Source organism: Abrus precatorius, unplaced genomic scaffold (genome assembly GCF_003935025.1).
Source record: "Abrus precatorius isolate BTA unplaced genomic scaffold, Abrus_2018 Scaffold7, whole genome shotgun sequence".
In the NCBI taxonomy this organism is placed as follows: Eukaryota; Viridiplantae; Streptophyta; class Magnoliopsida; order Fabales; family Fabaceae; genus Abrus; species Abrus precatorius.
In genome coordinates, this window is record NW_020874417.1 from 2,115,271 (window position 1) to 2,137,620 (window position 22,350).

Below are 22,350 nucleotides of genomic sequence, written 5' to 3' on the forward strand. Positions count from 1 at the left end.
AATAAATATTTTGTATTTGAAAATAAAATTGTTTAAATATGACTTAATTTGAGTGGTGTACGTACATTTGTCCTTTTTTATAATTAACGTTGAAATTGTATCCAATTTGAATTTTAGTCTTTTTATTATTCTTATGTGAATATTCATCTTTCAATTTTCACCCATTTAGATTTTAATTCCTATAATCCCTTCTCCTTTTCGATTTATTCAATCTTATTTCTTATCATCTATAATTGTAATTAAAGTATTAATAATAGATGAACCAAATTTCAAACAAGCAAAATCACAAGAATTAATATCCAAAAAAATTATAATACTAAAATTAAAATGAAGTCAAACTATAGAGCTTGATATTTATTAAACTATTTTGTAAAAATTAAGTGAGTATGCATTTAAGCAAAATTAATGTCATTCAAACATGCATTAAGTTTGATTTAACGTTGAATTGTAATATAATCATGTTTACTTTAAATGAACGTACTTTTCTAAAAAAGTATGTTCGGTTATTATTAAATATTTTTGGTTTTTCTTTTAAATTGCGTTTGACCTAACTAATAAACTAAAACTATTTGTATATATAAATATATACATATATTAAATTGTACTATAAACTTATCTTTATTTTGTCTATATATGCATTATGTCTTTGAACTCGATTACAGTTTCATTTTGTCTATAGTTTCATTCTATTTGCAGAAATAAAGTTATATATACATTTTTTCTCAAGGAAAAATAAAAACAAGAGCCTATAAGCCACATGCATGGACCATGGAGAATATGAATTCCACAGTGAAAACTGAACCTTGTTGAGAGGCTATGATAGACAAAATACAAACATGGAGAGAGTGTCAACTCCAGCAACGTATAGTGGTAGTCATCGTTGGAGCACAATGTTCCGATATTACAGGTTGAGTCAAAGATCACCAAGCACTTTCAGGAGTGGGTTCATCGATCCATGGTTGATTTTTCATTTTTCCTTTTCGGACATATTAGGATTTTAGTACCGGTTCTATCCAAAGGTGAGAGAGAGTGACTGAATTACAAGTTTGAGTAATTTTGTTGTTTAAAATATTCTAGACAATTTTAAAAGGAAAATTTTCTTATTAATATACTTTTAAACATATTACTAACTCATTTTACATCTCCTAACATGACATAATTATCGAGATTTAAATTGATTCATATTCACTAATAATATACACTGTTTTATTATATGATTTTTATGTCATTCTCAAATAATGCAATAAAACATTTTTTTCAAACAAAATATGTGAATGTTACAATAATTAATATTTTTCTTTCCCTCCACAGATACTAGACCTATAACGAAGTTTTATATATACTAAAAATGTTAAAATGAGAGTATAGATTTATAATAGATCACATGTTAAGTTGAAATACTTTGGTGTTAATAAATTTAGTGCTTAATGGTAATATTTAACTGTTAATTAAAAAATATTTTTAATAGATAAAAAAAAACCCCAATATCGTATTTACTTCAACAAAAATAACTATATAAAAATGAGAATAATTATATTTTTATTGAAAATCAAATCCAGGACAATTTATTTACAAGGTTGTTATTTACTCATTTGTGTATCCATTGATTGTTATTTCTTCTCACTCACGAGCCCTCTTCTTGACGTTGATGAATATGAATTAACAAATGAGCTTCAATGGTAGTTAAGACAGATGCAAATTGACGTGCAAATGTGTCCCAGTTGCATGACAGACAGGGCCCGGCACGAAAATTGCATCACCGTCACCTTCCAAGAGGGCAAAGAAAACAGAAATTGTCCTTAACAATAAGAACCAATAACCAAATTAAACATAAGATGTCATGTCATTCAAATACAAAATCTAGTACATTCGAGAACGTTACAGAACTTGTGTACGATACAGCCACCACCGTATTTAAAGGTTCTGTAATTTCTTCGTTAACATGAATATAAGGATATACGTCAAAAGAATAAACAATAATAATTTTTTATGTGTAGTTCTAACATTTAATATTATTAATATATTAATTTTATAACATTTATTATTTAATAAAAAATATGATAAAAAAATCTTAACTGTTTTTTATTATTGTTACGTGTCACTGTGTGATTGAAACTTGACATAGCTTGGTAACGACTTTATTCTGACCGTAGCAAGTTGCCCGTGGGCGTAGTATTCTAAATCCTTCTATTCTCTATTTTTTGAAAGTATCTTACATTTTTATGATAAAAAATATTTTTATTTAATGTTAACCTTATAACATGACAGTGCTGGCTCACCGCTCGCATTCCTAGAGCATGGACTTCAATGCACTACGATGCCACGTCACGCTAGTAGCTGCCAAGCTGCGTTGTTGCAACGTTTCTGCCTTTGCACGATTTTATTTAAACTTTTTTGGAGTATCGTTGATTTCCTGAACCTTATGGAGCATTTATTGACATTGATGTGCTTAAATTGTTATTGCTTGCTAAATTTATGTCTTAAAACACGTTTTTATCATAAACAATGTATTATGTAAGGAACATGCATCATACTAAGAAGAAGAATGCTGGTAATATACTTTTTTTAATATATATTTTATAATATGTTGGATGGAGATCAAGATATACACGCTGGTAATAATTAATATTAACTCGTGCTAACTTTTGTTTCCGCGTCCTGTTATAAGAAATAATTCAAAATTTAAAAATTGTTCTCTGTAAACGAATAATCAATTTAAATAAATCATGACAGCTTTTATTTCAAAATAAAAGATATATATTTTACCCAGTTGCTAGTAGAAACAAAAACCAGAAATACAAAACGAAAGCATAAGCTCAAGACCCTATCAAATGGATATTTTTTAAAGAGAAAACAAAATAATTAATGTCAAACTATTAAATTAATAAACTACACGTAAATATGTAGAACATTAATCTTTGAATCGATATATTTTACGATGAAAAAACAATTAAAAGAATAAATTAGTAATATAAATCCTCCTTAAACAATAAAGCATCTGACACTCTGAGCTGATGATATCTTTGCGCAAGTATGTATGAAAATGCTGAGTAATGCTATTCTTAAAATTTTCGTGCCATGAAATCATGAATTTAGCTTAACTCCAACCAATCAGGTACAGCCAGAAGGAAAAGCCTGCTCTTTCTTGCTTTCTTCCCTCTATGCTAACAATTATTTGTGGTTTTGAATCAATTTGACTTGCAACCAATCAAATAATATATATAATAAAATCAATGTGACAGCCAAAACCAATCCTTTTATGCCACTCCACCAAGCTGGCCTCCGTAACTTCCAGAATTTTCCAAACCTAGGGACCAACCTCTCTCGCTATCCCATCCAATTGCTTCACGGGGGAGGGGCTAAGATATCTAGAACTTTCTAATCAATTATTCCTTTTTCAGCATACTCCAATTTTTTCTCCTATATAATCCCCCTTAAACGACTTTCCAAAATGTTCTTCCTGTTTCATTCATAATCTTTCTCTTCAACCTCGTTTCTTATCATGTAATAGACTTTCCCTTTCTCTATACCTTTTCTCCCTTCTTTCCTCACTGTTGCACTTAGCCTCAACTCACTTGTGCAAGCTTCCCCTTTAATACTATTCAATTTTCCACTCTATGCTGTCTAGTGTAAGTTTTCTTACTGAAAAAACCACGCTGGTATTAATTATTAAGATAACAATCTACCTTAGAAGCATAAATAAAATAACAAAATTCACGTATCAGAACAAGCAAAAAAATTGAGAATGGATTATACATATCCAGTAGTGAAAGAAGAATACTTAGAACCCTCATCATCATATCAATCAGGTGGTGAATATACACCAATGATTCCCCCTCCACAGCCAATGGAGGGGCTTCATGACACGGGAACCCCTCCATTTCTCACCAAAACTTTTGATGTGGTGGGCGACCCAACAACCAACCATGTAGTTTCTTGGAGCAAAGATGGCACCAGCTTTGTGGTTTGGGACCCACATGCCTTCTCCACTGCTCTTCTTCCCAGATACTTCAAGCACAACAATTTCTCAAGCTTTGTCAGGCAACTAAACACTTATGTATGTATTATTTAATCATAATCTCTTTAATTAAAAATTTTCCATCAAATTTAATGCCTATGTGGTTTAATGTTTTTCTTGTTAATAAAGAAACTAATTCTATGCTTTATTGAATAACTAAAGCCATTTGTTATAGCAAACTATTCTCAGTTTGTCCAATTTTAATATTTTTATTTTTCATAGTCATGTGTAGTGTTCAATTTGACAGGGTTTTAGAAAAATTGATCCAGATAGATGGGAGTTTGCAAATGAAGGATTCATGAGAGGGCACAGCCACTTGTTGAGGAATATAAGGAGAAGGAAGGCACCTTCCCAACTAGCACAAGATCAACAGTGTGTCGAAGTTGGACGTTTTAGGGTGGATGAAGAGATCGATCGTTTGAGGCAGGACAAGCGGGTGTTGATGATGGAGCTTGTGAATCTAAGACAGCAGCAACAGAATACCAGAATGTGCATGATGGAGATGGAGCAAAGGTTACAAGGGACAGAAATCAAGCAGCAGCAAATGATGGCATTCTTAGCTAGAGCTATAAAAAATCCAGCCTTTGTACACCAACTGCTACAGCAGAAGGAGAAAAGAAAGGAGCTTGAAGAAGCCTTGACCAAAAAGAGGAGAAGGCAAATTGAGCTAGGAGATTCAACTACTAGAAGTGGGGGTGAAGGAAGGAGCACTGTTAAAGTTGAGCCCGTAGAATTTGGAGTGTCTGAGTTGGAGATGTTAGCTATGGAAATGCAGGGTTTTGGAAAGGAAATGGTTGGCCAAGAGGAAGGAGTTGATAGAGAACTTGATGAAGAGTTCTGGGAAGAACTACTGTTTAGTGAGAAATTTGAGGGTCGATTAGACATTCCAACAGCTGAAGATAAAGATGAAGATGAAGATGTCAACGTGTTGGCCAATCAATTGGGTTGCTTGGATTCAAGTCATTGAGTGAACCACTGAATCAAGATTAACCCCTTTTTCATTCTGTCGATTAGGTTCAAAATTCAAGTCATGTCAAAGTCAATATTTATCCATAAGAGGCATCACACTGGTGGAGTCAAAAGTCATCCTAATTGGCAATACAGTAAAATTAGAAGCAGAACGGAAATAATTTGCTTTTGGTGTTTCTAACTCTATTATATGTCCTTTTGTAGCACTTGGTGTGAAACCCCCAATTCTCACTTTTCTCAATGTTTAATGGGGTAGCTTGCTGCTAGTGCTGGTGCTTGGACAAGAATCTTTGGTAGGGATAATGGTCATTATTCACCTCAAGGTTCAGTTTTTTTTTCACCCCCTCAAACACCTATGTAAATGTGTACCGCATCATATGAACCCAGATATATATGTCATGCTTCTTGTAATTTTAATAACTCTCAGTGAATGTAGATCACTCAGAAGGTGTAGAATGGACAAGAAGTAGCCGAACTCCAACAATCATAACTGAATGTTGCTTATCAAGAGCCAGTGGGTCGTTAATTAACGTTGTCGGTTTGATTTTATTCCCCTCCTAATTATTTTTTTGGTGTGTTTATCCTTTGCTGTTGTGTGGTCAGAAAGAAAGGAAAAAAAAAAACCGCCGCAGATAGCTTTATGGTTGGATGATGGTACATAACTGTAGTATGAATAAAGTGTCATCACATGCACCTTCAGGTTCCATTCTCATTAAAATAATCATTTGCACTTGCAGGCTCTCAAGATGTCTAGTGTCAGTCTAGAGTATGATCAGGTAATGATAAGATTTTATTTCATTTTCTTTTCTGTCTTCCCCTTTAGAGTAATATAACAGAATTGTTTCCCTTTCTCTCTTCAAGTTTCAGATTTGGGAAAAACTATAGTGGTCTGTATTATATATCAGGTTTGGCATCTATTTGAGTTGTTAACATGCCTAATTTTTTGAATTGATTGTTACCCTGGACGGATAATCTAGGACTGGTATAGTCGGAGATTCAGGTGAAGGATATGAAGTGATTGGAGGTGATTGTTTGGGTTTTCTGAGCCACTGGTCATGTCGTCATCTACAAATATTATTGTGGTGTTGTTTCAACAGATACACGGAATGAGGAGTGTTTAGAGAGAAAAAGGCAGATATATCCTAGAGAGATTTATCTCGAAAGCAACTTCTACCCTTCTGCTTGCTTATTTTCTTGTCGTAACGGAATATTTAAGGTCTAGAATATTTCACTCACTCACTAAAGTGAAAACATAGGTAAAATAAAAGTTTGTTTACCCTGATTTAAATTTAAATATTTTATAAATATAATTAATTTTAAATTAACAGTGGATAAATTTTTATTTTCTTATTTTATATTTTTCTTTATTTTAGAGGAGTTAAATTTAGTGTTTGATTGGTTGTTCTCAATGTTAACCTTTAAGATAATTAGTTAAAATTTTAAAAGTAAAAAATGTTAAAAGAAAAATAAAATCTTTCAAGTTTTTTATGTATTAAACGTAATATTTTTATAAATTATTTTTTTATTTTTTCTTAACGAGTATTATTAAAGCATTAGGTGCTTAATAAAAACTGTATTATAAAAATTAGAAATGAAAATAGCATAATATTATAATAAAGTGCATTAATATTACAATAATATAAAATAATATTAAAAATAAGTAATAGTATAAACATCAAGGTAAGTATTAAAAATAAAAAGTTGTAAATTGATATTATCATAATGAAAAAAATAAAATAATATTTTCAAAATGAAACGGTAATACATTATCCTAGACAATTATAAAAATATTCTATCGTATAACATAAAAATATAATAAAATAACTTAAAGAAAAATATGATATGATATAAAACATTTAAAAATTTTAAATAGTAGTTAAATAAGTTTAATATAATAAAAATAGAAATATGAACACTTTATAACGAAGATAATAATATATAATTATAAAAATATTATTAAAATAAAATAAAATTTCTCCATGTGTTACAAATACTATTCAATTTTTTGAAATTGTTCTATTCTTAATAGAATGGTATGAAAAGTTTTTTGGTAATATTATTTTTAGTTATATCATAATAAAAATGTGTAAACAACTGTGGGGTGTCAAGGTCTGGTGAAACTTTTTTCTTCTATGTAATTATTTATTGTAATTTTTGGTGAATGAATCTTGATGCATTTTTATTTAGATTGGGTGCTTTTTAGTTCTCTTTCGTATGTTCACGGATTGCTGCTCTAGTTTACAATATATGTAAGAATTGGTCCCAAGTTATAATAACTCTTGTGCTAAAATCAATGGTATAGCAAACAAGAAGTAATGGTTGAATCCTTCCACACAGCAATTAGACCTAACACAACAATACTGAAGAACTCAGAAAGTTGTAGCATTGTTAGACGTAGTTATATATATTCGAAACAAATTTTATATTTCCTGCTCTGCTCGGTCTTTATAACAAATGCATATTGATTATGGTTTCCGAAAATAGTGAGATCTCCTCGGAAAAATTCTAATATGCATACACTAGAACCACACGAATTAAATTTCCCAAAAAGGCTCATCAATAATTGATTTTACTTTCCCTGTTGGACTAGAATTCAAATTGAATCACAACACAATTATAAATGCATTTGGCGTGGAAAACATTAGAACTTAAAAAGCAATTGAGTTGTAAGGGCTAAACACGCAGTACTTGGACAATGAGATAAGAGCAATTCCCAAATCTATGTTTGCTAACAGCTCTCCTAAGTGTTTTGGCAATCTCTGGAATAATTATATATATGTTTTGGCAATCTCTGGAATAATTATATATATGTTTTGGCAATCTCTGGAATAATTATATATATATATATATATATATATATATATATATATATATATATATATGCCAAAGGAAGAATGTGTTTATTAACGTTAATCAAAATCAAATCGATTCACCAGGAAAAAACAAAAAAAAAAAACTTAACTATAGTGCAAAACAAGAGCCAATGAATATTCAAGCAAAACACTTTGCTCCAAGAAACAAAATTTGCTGGAAGCCTCTTACTTATCACATTTGGTTATTTGTATGCTTATTAAATTTAAAATTTAGTGAACTAGAACATCAAATATTTCATTAAAAATAATTACTCAAACACCCTCCTCAGGTATCAATTTGCAGAAGTTACTTTTTTTTTTCAGTGATTTTATATCAAATTAAGCTTGAGGAGGAAGAAAGTTACTAGATGAATTGTTAGCAACGTTGATAATATATTTTTAATTATAACTCCCTTCGCTAACAATTTAATTATACAAAACTATCATCATCGCTGACAGTCCATCTAGTAATAACTTTCCTCCTCCTCAAACTCAATACTTTTTTCTGCTATATCAATCACAGGGGAGGGTAAGTTTAATTTGTTGTGCTGATCTTTGTACAGAGTTGCAAAGCCATACTAATAGACTTGTTTAGTGCAATTGCATAGAAGGAACAATTTAATTCAATTGTGAACCTACATGAAGTAAGTTTATGAATGATGCTTTCAATTTTTGATTTTGCAAGTACACAAAACTGAGCAAAAGTATAAAACACAAATACCAAAAGGAACAATAAGTGTCCCACAGTTTAATTAATGCATCTCTTGGGGTTCTACACATTTTCTATCTTAAAAAATGAAAGCAACTAATCTTGATACTCGTAACGAGTTGGAGTTTTGGAAGAGGAAACAGCAACACAGCATGCATTAGTCATTTATTTATACTGCAACATTGATTGATAGATGTTGGCAATGATTGTTCTAAGAATAGAATCATGCATGTCTTCTACTCTGCACTCTATTGCCTTACGCTTCTCTGGTCAAAACCATTTGAAAAGATTCCATTCAAAACAACTGTGTGGGACCATTTGCAATTTTCTCATCCCTCCTCGCCATCTGTTGTACACGCCAAGAGCCACCATCTTCTTCTTCTCCTCCACTTCTTGTTACAATTTTCACTTAATTACATTCTTTACCTCTATGCATGATAATTATAACGTCAATGATTTTGTATGAAATGAAATTTTTATAAATTTAAATGTTAAATTATAATTATATATTATCTTAAATTATACTATAAGTACTTTCTACTGAAACAACAATTTCTAAGCTGGATAAGACAATCATGAGCATATCTGTTTAATTATAAAGTAAAATATCATTACATTCTTTAAAAAATATTCTAATAATTAATAATAAGTTTAAGGGTATTTGTGCAAAACAAATATAAGCTCGATTTAATTTTAATATCATTACGTTCCAAAAGCATATGCTAGAACAAAACTTAGTTTCAACCTTAAAGTATCTAGAAGTTTATTATATAAATTATTCATAACTACTAATACTAAATATCATTGATGTAGTATATGCTTGTAATGTTCAATTCTATGAGAAGATTAATTTGGTCAAGGCTGTCATGCTAACTTGTAATGACCAAATTGGATATATGACAATTTGTACGAAGCACGGCTTGGTTCAAAAACATGGAATCATTTCATTTTAATAAACAAAATCTTTTTTTCCCTTTGAATTAAATTCAACCAGCATGAGCCGACATGATTTTGAAAAGATATCAAAACCAAGCCATTCACTCAAGTTTTACTCTCGACATTGGTTGCATAGGCATATTTTTGTTGGAACATTTTGTGCCCTTCATTTCCTTCAACTATTTGAAACATAAGCCAATTTGGATTGTTGTTAGAACTTGGGACCCATAATTGTCAATCATCTACAGAAAGGAGGCCTTTAATTTTATGGGTTGCAAGCTTTGGATCTATAGATCCATAGCCATTGACCATTTGGGCCTTGTAAATGCCCTAATGTAGGCTCTATGAATGACAATAAATGATGTCAAGAATAAACAGTAAAAGAGCAACTAAAAAAGAGATAACCAGTACAAGAAAGGAAAGAAATGATTGAACGTAACAACAGCAAGTTGCCAGGTTGTGTTTACCTCGAAATAGAAAATTCTCCAACGTCTCTTTTCTGTAATTTCATCAATTAGATATTTACTTTTAGAAAATTTTCAAATTTTTTGAAAAAATGAATATAAAATTCATACATATATGTATATATAATTTTGATGATTTATTACAATTAATTTTATTAAAATCTAATTTTACTAATTCGTTTTAGTTTTATAATTAAAATTAGTTCTTCGCATGATTTTACTTAATACAATATAAGGGTGTTAGTGACAAAGTTAATATACGGGTACAAAGAATTGTCCATGTGTGATGTTCTAAATGTGTTGATTACTTGAAATTAAAATTTTATTTGTGAATTTTAAATTTAAACTTATTTATTTAATTAAATAAAAATTTTAATCAAATATTTAATGTGCTGAGCTCAAATAACTTATGAATAGCTAAACTCATTTTTGTCCTTACCTTTTAAGTATCTCTCATTATATCCAGTTAATATGTTGGCCTCTCTTTTTTTCAGGGTGGCTTGACCTTTGCCTTTTCTTTTTCATGTGACATCATTTTAATGTTTTTAAAGTGAAAATTGTATAAAATGAATAATTGAAACACTATTTATCCTTAATTTAAATTAAATATATATTTATAAAATGTCTTGATTAAATTAATGATAAATAAATATTTTTATTTAAAAGAAATAAATATTTTGTATATATATTTAGACTCAGTTTAAATAAAATTTTAAAAAAATATATAAAGGAAAAAATAATTTGTTTTCATATGTTTAAATTAAATTAATTTACGCACTACAAGTTTTGAAAATTTTTAATAAATTTAAAAAAATAAAAATAATTTGATTTTAATTTATAGGAAAATTTTGATTTATTTTATTTTTATGAATATTTTTTAAGAAAATTATATAAACATACCTTTAGTCTTATTTTCTTAACTTGCCTTTAATTAAGAATACCACATAGTATATTTTTTTAAAGGGTTGATGAAAAGGTTTTATTTCTTTATTTTTTTCTAGTGATGAAAAGGTGTTTTAAAAGAAGAGAGTGTGAATGATAATATAATTATTTTTAAATTGAAAAATATATACATTATTTACGATGATAAATAAATTTTTAAAACATTTAATATATGTTAATTTATCATTTTATATTTATTTTTAAAAATATATATTTCCTTCTTTTCAAAACATACCTTAAAAAGGTAATTAGTAATTTCATGGATGATGATAAACTTAATTAGTAAATTAGAAAACAGAAATATAACTGAAACACACATCCACACTCACTCAATAGATTATTAATGAATAAAATAAAGTGAAGTAAAGAACACACGAGAAAAGAAGGGAAGAGTAGACTAGGTGCTCCTCTTACTCATCTTCATGTATAAAACAAAACATAAAATATCTAACCATCGAAATTAATAATATGTAAAGACTGCGATACTCCTCATGTACTTCCCATGCATAAAATGAGATTGTTTGCTAACAAAAAAAATAATATAATGAAAAATCTGCAAATTTATTTTATAAAATTGATTTATATACCTTAATGTCAGCGGTGGAAGACCAGATATTTTGAGAAGATCAAACTAGTTAACATATTTATATGCGTTAATTTAATTTCACTACAAGAAGCATACGTATATACATAATATATATATATATATATATATATATAGAGAGAGAGAGAGAGAGAGAGAGGCTATGGCTCCTTCTCGCCCCTAAGATATGTCACTAGCAGTTGTATATGAACACGTTTTCAGCTGCAACCTTCAATTTTTATTTAATATAATCCATTGTAGCATATAATTTAGTGGCGATCCTTGCAGAAGAAGTCCCATGGAGACAAAAAATAATTAAGGAGATTATGATTTGATTGATTTTCTTCTAGAAGAGGGGCGGCGATTAACTTAAATACAAATCATAGGTTATGATTTAGAAGGGGATGAAAATCTAAAAGAATTAGTTAAATCAAATAATACACAATCTTACATTTCTTAAGTCACATATTTAATTAATTTTTTTTTCTTAGAGCAGAATGAATATAATTTCGTAAAAAAAATATTTTGAGTCCAGTTGCCTTTTTTTAAAAACATGATGTTATCTTTTCTCCTAAAATTGTCAAAATCAGTGAATGAGGATGAACAGGGAATGCTCTAACCGAGAAATTACAGAAATAACTTTCATAGAAACCGGTATATGAGAAAATATATGCAATTATTTGTTTTATCAGCAAAGTCCAACACATGCTGTTAACATATAGTTGAGACTTTCAAGTACAAAACTTGAGTTCCAAAAGTTTAAGATGACATTATTAAAGAAGCACAACTCTTACTTTTACATTTTGAAAATAATTAATATTTAATTATTAAGTGAAGATATCTTTATTGCATACACACACACACAAAAAAGTAGGATGAAAGCATTTATTTTTGCGAGTTCAATATGTCACGAGTACAAGTTAATTATTACTTTTATCAAATGCATCACTTCGTTTTAATTAATTAAATAACTATATATATATATATATATATATATATATATACATACATACAATTTTTGCATAAATATGAATTACTATGACTATACACTTTTAAAACTATTTGTTTAAACATAAATTCATAATCATTATAGTTTTTGAAGAAATATCATGTAAAAATATAATTTTTTTTCTTTTGAAAGATACATGAGTCCTTAAACACTTTAAATATTTTTATTAATTTATATAAATAATTATTATATTAAACTTTTACTATAGCTTTATTAATAATTGAATTTGGGGGTGTATAAGACCAGACCCATCTCACCAATTTAGTGATAAATCATTATATCTTATTAACTCAATAAAAATTAAAAATAAAATAAATTATCCTGTATATTTTTGTATAGTTGTCAAACGAATCCTGAGTTATATACGAAGGAAAAGAATACAATAATCTGAAAGCATGGTTGCATATATCTAATTATATCCTTATTTTAGAACCCTTGGTGGGTACGTTAGGGAGCTACAAGTTTTGGTTTGCGATGATGCGAGAATCTAGTAATAGAAGAACCCGTGAATAATGTCTGGCCCGCATGGAGATGAGGCATTCTTTTCCACTCATCATCAATATGCCTCTCTCTCTCTCTCTCTCTGCATGCAGAATATTGCAGAACTACACAGTAACATGAGGAATATATTGTAAGGGAATTAGATGAAATTAGAAAACCAAGACTGAAACACTATTATGAGATTGTTATCATAACCCCATATGTATGTGTGCATCAATCACTTAGAAAGAAAACAGAATATATCTATTAATCGATCGACCTGATAAGATTCATATATGTTCTCATCATCGTCTTAAAACGTCATATTATGTGAAAGCGTGCACCAGTCATAAAGTAATTTTCTGTTACTCTTAACATGTTACATCCATGGCATGCATGATCGAGTGTGTGCTGATCTAAGAATGCGTCAGCTTTTACTTTTCAAGTTCAGAAATGCTTGTTGTTAAAAAAAATTAATTTATATTTTAAAGGCACTTATTAGTATAAAATACAGGATTTTCTACATAAAGCGTTAAAAAGGTAGGCGCCCACATCTCAAACAATTATCTTATTTGATTAATTGGTCAAAATTGAAAGGCCATCCATCAGCCACATCATAATCTTCAATAGTATGCAAGTGTGCTCAACAAACTTACTCATCCAACTTTCCAAGTCTATGAACAATTTCCTGCAAGAATTTAGGGAGAGAATCGATCCAACTCAAGGCTAATTTTGAAAAGTTAATTTTACAAGAATTTAACTGAGTTATCCCATAAAGTAAATAATTCCATCTTTAACTCAAATCAATTTAGCCGTGAAGTCTCTTTAAATTAGGACGTCGTTATCTATCTATATGCATGGATACTAACTTTCATTTAATAATCTAAGCATATGTAATCTGCATATCTTCCTCTGAGAAACTAACTAAAGCTAAATTTGAATCTAATCGTAATATTCCTGCTGATTCCTTAAGCTAGGATGAAAAGAACCCACATTGGATTCCAAATTATATACATGTACGTATACCTGAAGAGTAAATCTGAAACTGGCCGTGTGTAGTCACAAAGATCTAATTTATGATGATGGGTCCTATTTCATACACGCCTAAGGTTCATGTAATGGTTTGCATGGCTGCTGCTACGGTAGTAGCCCACGCATGGCCCTAAAGTTAGCGAATGCCAATGTTTATGCCCACAAAGACAATTTTGACCTTTAAGCCAATGCAAGTTTAAACAGCAACCTATAGCTGATTTTAATCAATGAAATGGCTAAAATGGACAATTTGTGCTATCCTTCCGTAGCTTTAGATTTGGGTTTGGAATAAAGAGTAAGAAAAGAAGAAAAGAAGAAAACTTTGCAAATTCCCCTTAGTGGGGTTTCTTTGAGCACTTTCTCTACAAACTAGGATGCAAGAGAATAACACTCTAAGATAGAGTGGCAGAAAATCCTCAAGAATATAATGGTTCAATTATTTGATATTAAATTCCACGAACCAAATAATAAGCTTGAGGAAAGTATATATATACACACACATGATCGAGAGAACATGCTATTTGGATGAGTTATGAATTATTGTATATATCATCGAAAAGGTTTAAGACTACGATCGAGAACTTTTTTATTTTTTTATAACTAAAACCATAAGAACTTTAAAAAGTATATTTAAACACGTATACATTTTACAGGTTTTTTTCGTTGTTGTGCCATATTTTTAATACGGTGTTAAAATTTTATGTTAAACCAATTGCTACTTAATTATTAATTTTTGAAATGCATAAAATTGACGGAAGAGCTATGTTCTCTGACAAAGTTTTATATTTCAAGGAATTTGGAATTCACTGATCTGGCCCTTATATTGCCATTTGCTACTTAGTTTCATATATGTATAATATAAAGAAACGGATGGATATGTACCTGTTATTATCCTTTGCAAAATATATGATTATTGCCAGATTATCATTCCATACGTGTACTGTATAAGTTGGATGCCAATTAGTGAATCAATCATGTTAGTTGTGGGGTTATCTCGGCCAATATGCCTTTCACAAGCTTTTCTAGCTTCTCCTTCTTCTATTATATATTTCTTAATTATCGTGCAATGCCTCTTTTTTAAAATCATTCCGAGGCCCTTTTGAGATTTGGGTGTTTATCACATTAACAAAAGAAAAGGTAGAAGTGCCATCAGACCCTTGCCAAAATGAAAATTTCTAATCTTATATATATTTTTCCTATAAATACTGAAAGAGACGTATAAATAATAAACTACAAAAGTGTTCAAGAGACTAACAAAAGTTGACTTGATTCTTGTTAAATAATTTTTGGAATCCAAATTTTGTAAATGATTTTATTTTTACTAAAAAAGCTAATTTTATAATATTATAAACTTTTCTGACTTAAATAAGATATCTTACGTAAAAAGTGCTTATAATAAAAAAAAAGTGTGCAAGCGATTTTACTTATTTATTTGTCATAAAAATCATAAAAGTAAAAGGAAAATTTTACGAGTCAAATGGGTGAGGATACTTCCTGGTCTTTGCCCGGTCACTCCCGTCATCCACCTCTATCTTTTTCTCTCAGCAGACTTCTTGGCCTTTTTTAGTCCCATTGGCTATTTTTTTTACCCAAGTTTCCTTTTTTGTTTAATCTAATTTAAATATGTATTATAATTTGCCACCACTTCCTCCTTAGGCTACCACTGTCATCATCACCTTCTCTTCTATATACTCTATTATTATCTACAAATACCCAGTTACTGAATTTTTCTTTGTACATTCAAATAGATACACTAAGAAAAAAACAGGTTATTGAGTACTGATGAGATTGTGCATGCTGAGGAAATATCTTTTGTTTTTTTTCAATGTTTTTGATTGCATGGTGGATTCTCTTGATGAATATGATTCTCCGTAGATAGACACACGCACACACACATACACAGAGAGATTGGAAAGAGATATATGTGTATATGTCTGAAATAATTGTGCAGTGTTAGTTCAGACAAGCAATCCATGGCCTAGACAGCGACTTGAAAAATAACCCACCATCATCATCTCCTCTCTTCACGAGATTAATTATTTAATTTAACTTTTTATTTATTTTTATTTTATTTTATCACAAAGTGAATGATGCCTTTCTCTGTCCATGTGTCACTGCCACCTGTTCACTAGCAAGACTGCTTATAATTATTAGTTGTGTCCTAACCAAAGTTAGGATTTTGCATTTCTTGCCTCTCTAAGGTGCAAAAAGTGGCCATCACGAAACCAAAGTAATAAATATATAGCTGCGATTTGTAGCAAACAAACAAACCAAAACATTAGAATATCGTATCTTGCTTTTCTTCTCTTTTTTCCTCCAAGTTGGAGTTTTTCTTCAAAGGCAATGTTCCCTGCAGTTATGTCCAATTCGAATTCTTTGTCCGAAGAGGCCAGTGTTTCCTCTGGTACAAGAATTGGCGGACTTAATCACGTAGTCACAAACAATATTTATCCACAGCAGCCTCAGAAAATCAAGAAAAAGAGAAGCCTCCCTGGAAACCCAGGTAACTTCTATTATTTATAATCTCTTTGGATTATTAATACAACATATATTTGTGTATATCCCTTCAATTGATTATTAATTGATCATTATTTATTTGATGACGTGCTAGTTTCTAATTTTGTTACATGTTTCAGACCCAGATGCTGAAGTGATTGCTTTATCACCGAAGACTCTTCTAGCTACTAATAGATTTGTGTGTGAGATCTGCAACAAGGGTTTCCAGAGAGATCAGAACCTTCAGCTTCATAGGAGAGGGCATAACCTTCCTTGGAAGTTGAAGCAAAGGAACAGCAAAGAGGTGAAGAAGAGAGCATACGTTTGTCCAGAACCTTCATGTGTTCACCACAACCCCTCAAGGGCTCTAGGGGACCTTACAGGAATTAAGAAACACTACTGCAGAAAGCATGGAGAGAAAAAGTGGAAATGTGACAAGTGCTCAAAGATCTATGCGGTTCAGTCAGATTGGAAAGCTCACTCCAAAACCTGTGGTACTAGAGAATATAGATGTGATTGTGGAACCCTTTTTTCCAGGTACTCATATATATCACGTCTACTGTTTATCTAGTAATTTTTAATTAATTGTTCATATATCGATATAAATCAAATCCATTTTTTCTCCTGTTGATGAGTTTTTACTGTAGATGGGGAGTCTCATGTTTATATATCAAAAGGGCTTCTTTTATTATTTTTTGTTTTGGTGGGTCTTTGTTCTTACATAACAATGGTAAGTTTTATTTCGCCCTGGAATTTTTCTTTGCTTTAAAAGTTTAAATGCCATGGCAGGTTGCATGAAAGTAGACACAGCTAATATACAAGTGTCAATTTGCAAGAGAGACTGAAACTTTACCTGTTTCTCAATCCTAAAACTGCCAAATGAATGAGCGGCAATTAACAACAAAAAACACAATCCACACCTATTTTGTTTTTGTCTACTGTATTATCTGTGACTCAATAGCATTTTGTTGGTGTTAATTTTTATTTTTTTTCGCAATTTACCTCATGATGCATGCACATGCATGTCAGCATGAAGACCATGATATATACTATTTTTACATTATGTCCAAAAATTTGAAGTCTTCAATTCATAGGGTTTTAGGCTACACAAAAATTCCAAGTGTGTCAGAGTGTGCTCAATTGTTTTCTAGACTTCTACTCTTTCTCTCTCTATGCAAATATGTGCGTATATGGAGTGGCTGCAGTCTCTAAGAAAATGATGGAGATCTATTTTTGTCTACTGAAAAGTAAAAGAAGTATAATTAATATTGTTCGAAAATTTGTGATGATTTCTTACTTTTTCTTAATTTTATTTTATTGAAAACACCATTTTTTTTGTCTGAACCTTCATCATTGTGAAATCTGATAAATCTGCAAAAATATCTGATATGCTAAGTTACTTTCCTCTTGCTTCATCAATGGATACATGGGATTCATTTCAATTGCTCATCTGTGAGTCGTGCATGAGCTCTGGTTTCCCAAAACTTCCGTCATCATAACAAACATTACCAATAATCCTTCCACTTTCTGAGTCAATAATGATTTTTGATAAAACTTAGTATTTTTTAAAATTAAAATTGACATTTTATTTTGATAATAACTATTATTTTAATGCCCGTTTTAAGTTTTGTACAATAATTTTATGCCCATTTCTGCATGCATAAAGCATAAGGGCATCCATCAATTGTCATTCATTTCTGCGCCTCTCTCTCCTACTTTAAATTTGACCTGCGACATAACTCATGTCCCATTTTGTATAAGCCTTTTGCACTTATTCAATCCGTGTGTGGAGTGTGGACTATTGCCCCCTCTCCCATGCATGATTTTCCTCACCTTTTTGCAAACGGGGCACATTCCACAAGGACGTAATAAGCCCTCCTTCGGTTATGCAAACTTCACATTTCCATGCACAATGCACTTCATCCACAAGAAAAGCAAAGCAAAAATCCATTACTTCCATTCACACCTTTTTTTAACGGTTTTGATAAGGCTGCTTTTTTTATTCAACCTTTTATATTTTTAATATAATACATATTTTAAATTTTATTTTGTCATTTTAGTTCTTTAACATTAATCATTGAGACTAATGTTAATACAACTCTATAACTAAATAATAATAAAATGCTCTAAACCCTCAATTTCTTAATTAATATTACTAATAAACAAATTTAAGATAGAGATCATTTTCCCCTCCCCCATGTCAAAATTCAGCCTTCCCTAGTTATTACACCACATATTGAATAAAACAGGAGTAACGAAACCCTTTTCTCCCAGTTAATTAATTAACTCATCTCGTTTTTTTTTTTAGTTTCTTGGGTAATGCCACATACATGCAGGAATAAAGACTTGTCTTCTCTGCATTGCAGTTAATAAAGCAATTTCGTGTTTGTTTTATTTGTATAAAAAACTGCAGGAAGGACAGCTTCATAACTCACAGAGCATTCTGTGATGCATTGGCTGAAGAAAGTGCAAGACTGACGGCAAACCAAATAGCCACAACCAACACAAACCCATTAGTCCCCTCCCTCTTTCTCTTCCCAACCCAACACAATAACTTCCAAAACCACATCACTCCTTGGGACCCATCTCAACAAAGCCCTAACCCTAGCAACCTTACTTTGCTCCACCCCAACATCAAGCCTGAAGCTCAAAACTTTCACATCCCCAACAACGCCCCATTTCTTCATCAGCACCAAAAGAACATGATAACCTCACCCTTCCGTGATCTCCACGTCCGCACCTCCACCGCTGCCACGTCAGCACACCTCTCGGCCACTGCACTTCTCCAGAAGGCTGCAACCGTCGGTGCCGCTGCCATCACGGGCCCTACTCAGCAGAGTCACGTGACTCACCTCAGCATGTCCGAGTTCGGAACCATGACTCAGCTCGACTCGGTGCCACCCGAACGCTACATGAACATGAGAGGCCTAAATACTACTTCCAACCTTAAAAATAATGACCGTCTCACGAGGGACTTTCTGGGCCTCACCGGCGATACCAACGGCGGCGCGGTTGACGTTAGCATCGACATGAAGGATATGCTAACGTTTACGGGGGGTAGCGTAGAGTACCAACAACAACCTTATGAGCACCATCACAACTCAATTTTCAAGTCCCAACAAGGATTTGGATTCCTTGGTACGACAACTGCCCCCGAATCGTGGGGAAATTGTTAACATAAACAAAAGAGTGATTCCAAAACTATGAGCTAGGGTAGATTGGGCAACTCAATTTCCTTTGTCTTGAACCTTGTACGAACTTGTATTTTAGCAAAACTTGAATACATGCAGTATCATGGTTTTTTTTTTTTTTAATTAGAATCGACATTTTATTTCGATAATTGCTGGCGATTCTGATTATCGAGATAAGAGTATCAATTGCAAATGTCTATTTATAAACACCAAACATAGTACTTGTGGTACTGGTATTGTATTTAAGTTTTGGCTTATTTTTACTCCTATGAACTACAATGTTAAACGCTTTATATATGTTTCTTAGATGAATCATGAATGTGTTTTAGGTTTGACACTGTTTCCTTTTTTTCCTTTGTCCTTATAGAGTTGTTTTCTGAAAGTACACTCCTTATTTCTTTCTAGTTTCTGTTGTTATACAAGTATACACTAAATGCTAACTTAATTAATTAATGAGATGAATATAATATAGATGCATATATAAGTATGTCTGCTAGCTATACATGCATTGGTGAAATGTAGAATATGTTTCTTCAATATGTGAGGAAGACTGGTAGCTCCATGTGTATTGCGCAGATGGAGTTGAGAGGAAACTACAGTGGCCTTTCTTGTCAGTGTGCAAACAGAGAAAATGTCACATGCAAAATTATAATGATTGGTCCTTTTGTTTTTATCACTACCAATGTCCTATCTTTGTATTGACAGCTTTTGATCTGGTGCTACACTGCTACTACGAAAATTGGTTTGTTGGATATTTTATTTTCCCTTCCAATCTAAATGTTTATTAATTATTTCGTAAAATTTTTAGTTCCCTTTTATATATATAATTTTAAAATGTTATATACCAAAATTTTAGAGAGAGTTAAAAAATATGAAAACTCAAAATTTGTCATTTAACAATTTTTATATAAAATTAGTTAAATTCAAAAATTGTGAATGACAACTTTTATATAAAATTAAATAATTTATAGATGATGATTTTTTTAATTTTTATAATATGTAAAGATAAAACAAAAAATATTTATTATATAAGAAATGTAAAAATTATTTAATATTTACTTTTATAGAAAATAATTAGAAATATTTAATAAAATACATTTAATGTTTCTTAATATTTTTTAGGAAAATCATTAACAATTTTTGAAATAATAATAATAATAACTTCTTACAATATATGTACTGCAGCACAATGTCAAATACGTATGTGCACTTTCACAAATATGTTATATATGTTATGTTGTAAGTTTTTAATAAAAAAAAAATGATTCTCTCAATTCATTTAAATTACACAATATTAATTTAAATTTTTTAAGCATCACAAGAGATACAAATTAAGACCAGCCAAATGGCAATAAGAAGAATAAAGGGAGTTCCGATTGAAACAGTTGGGCATATCTCACTTGTGTATGTTGTCTCATTTTAAGAGCATTACGATTATCCATATATCTGGCATATTAAACGTTTTGTGTTACCTCATTTCTCTCACTTTTTTAATATCAAATTAGCTTTAAAAAGCCATGGCTATGATATGATTTATATACTTTTTAAGTTTTAAATCTTCGGAATAAGTCTACTTCTATTTTTTTTTAAAAAGAAAATATAATCAAGATTTTGGACCTTCCATCATCTTGTTTGTGTTTGTTAATTATAAATATTTTCATTTTTTTTCATGTCACAAGTAGAGCCAAGTACACGTTGTACACACGCGTTCAATTGTGTATTAGACTTGTCTTTGTTAATATAGATTTTTTTCTCAAAAGAATAGAAGTATTATGATAAATATTTTCAATCTATACTAGCAATCATGATGTATTATATCAATAAATAATATATGTGTGCTTCTTTAGTGCATCATAATGTTATAACGATATTGTATACTGTTAACACAAATTTATAATATTTTTTAAATTTTATCAAACGAACTATATCAATGAGAACAAGTCAAACAACTAACCTTTAATAATTATGAAAGTTTTTTAGTGGTAAAGCATGGTCCACAGCTTTGTTATTTTTCAAATACAAACTTGGTATATTTTATTGGTGGTCCCTCTAAAAATTTGATACATGAATGTTCTCATTCCATCTCATTTAAAAGAAAAATAATTAATCAAATGTGGGTGAAAATTAAAAAATTATATATTAAAGATTGGTGAAAAGTGAGAAATCATATGTTCCTCCTTTGATTAATAGACTAGTTTGACTTAGTTTGACGTAATCGATTTTCTTGCATCAGTAGCAATTATATATGTACGCATTGACCAAGCTTTTTAAATAATCAAAATTATTAAAACAAATGAAATTGGATACAATAATGTTCTTTATGCAAATTACTTGATTGTTTAATTAAAAATAGATTAGCGATACCACAAAGACAACTTTAATGAAAAGGTTATTTTATTCTATGAATCAAACTGCGTAGCACATATCTAAAAAAAATGTCAATATTACTCTATAGTTGCATTTACGTTCTAATTCTAAAGCAAAGTCAAGTCGTTATGAAGGTTCCAAATTCTAAAATTAAGTTATTACATCAAAACCTCTAAAAAGATTTTTATTTTTTTTCCCAAGGCAGTAATCATACTCAAGACACAGTCAATCATTAAATGTGAATACCTCTTTCAGTGAAAATATTTCAAACCATATATAATTTTCAATTTTATAGAAGACTA

At 30.5% G+C, this 22,350-nt stretch overlaps 2 protein-coding genes across 7 annotated transcripts; both read left to right on the forward strand.

Moving 5' to 3' along the window:
* The first annotated feature begins 3,450 nt into the window (after positions 1-3,450).
* On the forward strand, positions 3,451-6,309 carry LOC113872069 (heat stress transcription factor A-7a-like). Of its 6 annotated transcripts, none has more exons than XM_027509304.1 (5): positions 3,451-4,057; positions 4,266-5,310; positions 5,415-5,525; positions 5,725-5,763; positions 5,855-6,309. In XM_027509304.1, the coding sequence occupies exons 1-2, from the start codon at positions 3,746-3,748 to the stop codon at positions 4,983-4,985; spliced, it is 1,032 nt and encodes a 343-aa protein (XP_027365105.1). In that variant the 5' UTR covers positions 3,451-3,745; the 3' UTR covers positions 4,986-5,310; positions 5,415-5,525; positions 5,725-5,763; positions 5,855-6,309. The 6 variants fall into 6 exon arrangements, with proteins under 6 accessions (XP_027365105.1, XP_027365106.1, XP_027365104.1 ...); XM_027509305.1 differs by having other exon boundaries at positions 5,415-5,521; positions 5,965-6,305; XM_027509303.1 differs by having other exon boundaries at positions 5,415-5,521; positions 5,855-6,304.
* Positions 6,310-16,253: 9,944 nt separating this feature from the next.
* LOC113873029 (protein indeterminate-domain 12-like) lies at positions 16,254-19,988 on the forward strand. Its single transcript, XM_027510980.1, has 3 exons — positions 16,254-16,497; positions 16,631-17,027; positions 18,904-19,988. Exons 1-3 carry the CDS (start codon positions 16,338-16,340, stop codon positions 19,664-19,666), a joined length of 1,320 nt encoding a protein of 439 aa, XP_027366781.1. The 5' UTR covers positions 16,254-16,337; the 3' UTR covers positions 19,667-19,988.
* The last annotated feature ends 2,362 nt before the right edge of the window (positions 19,989-22,350 follow it).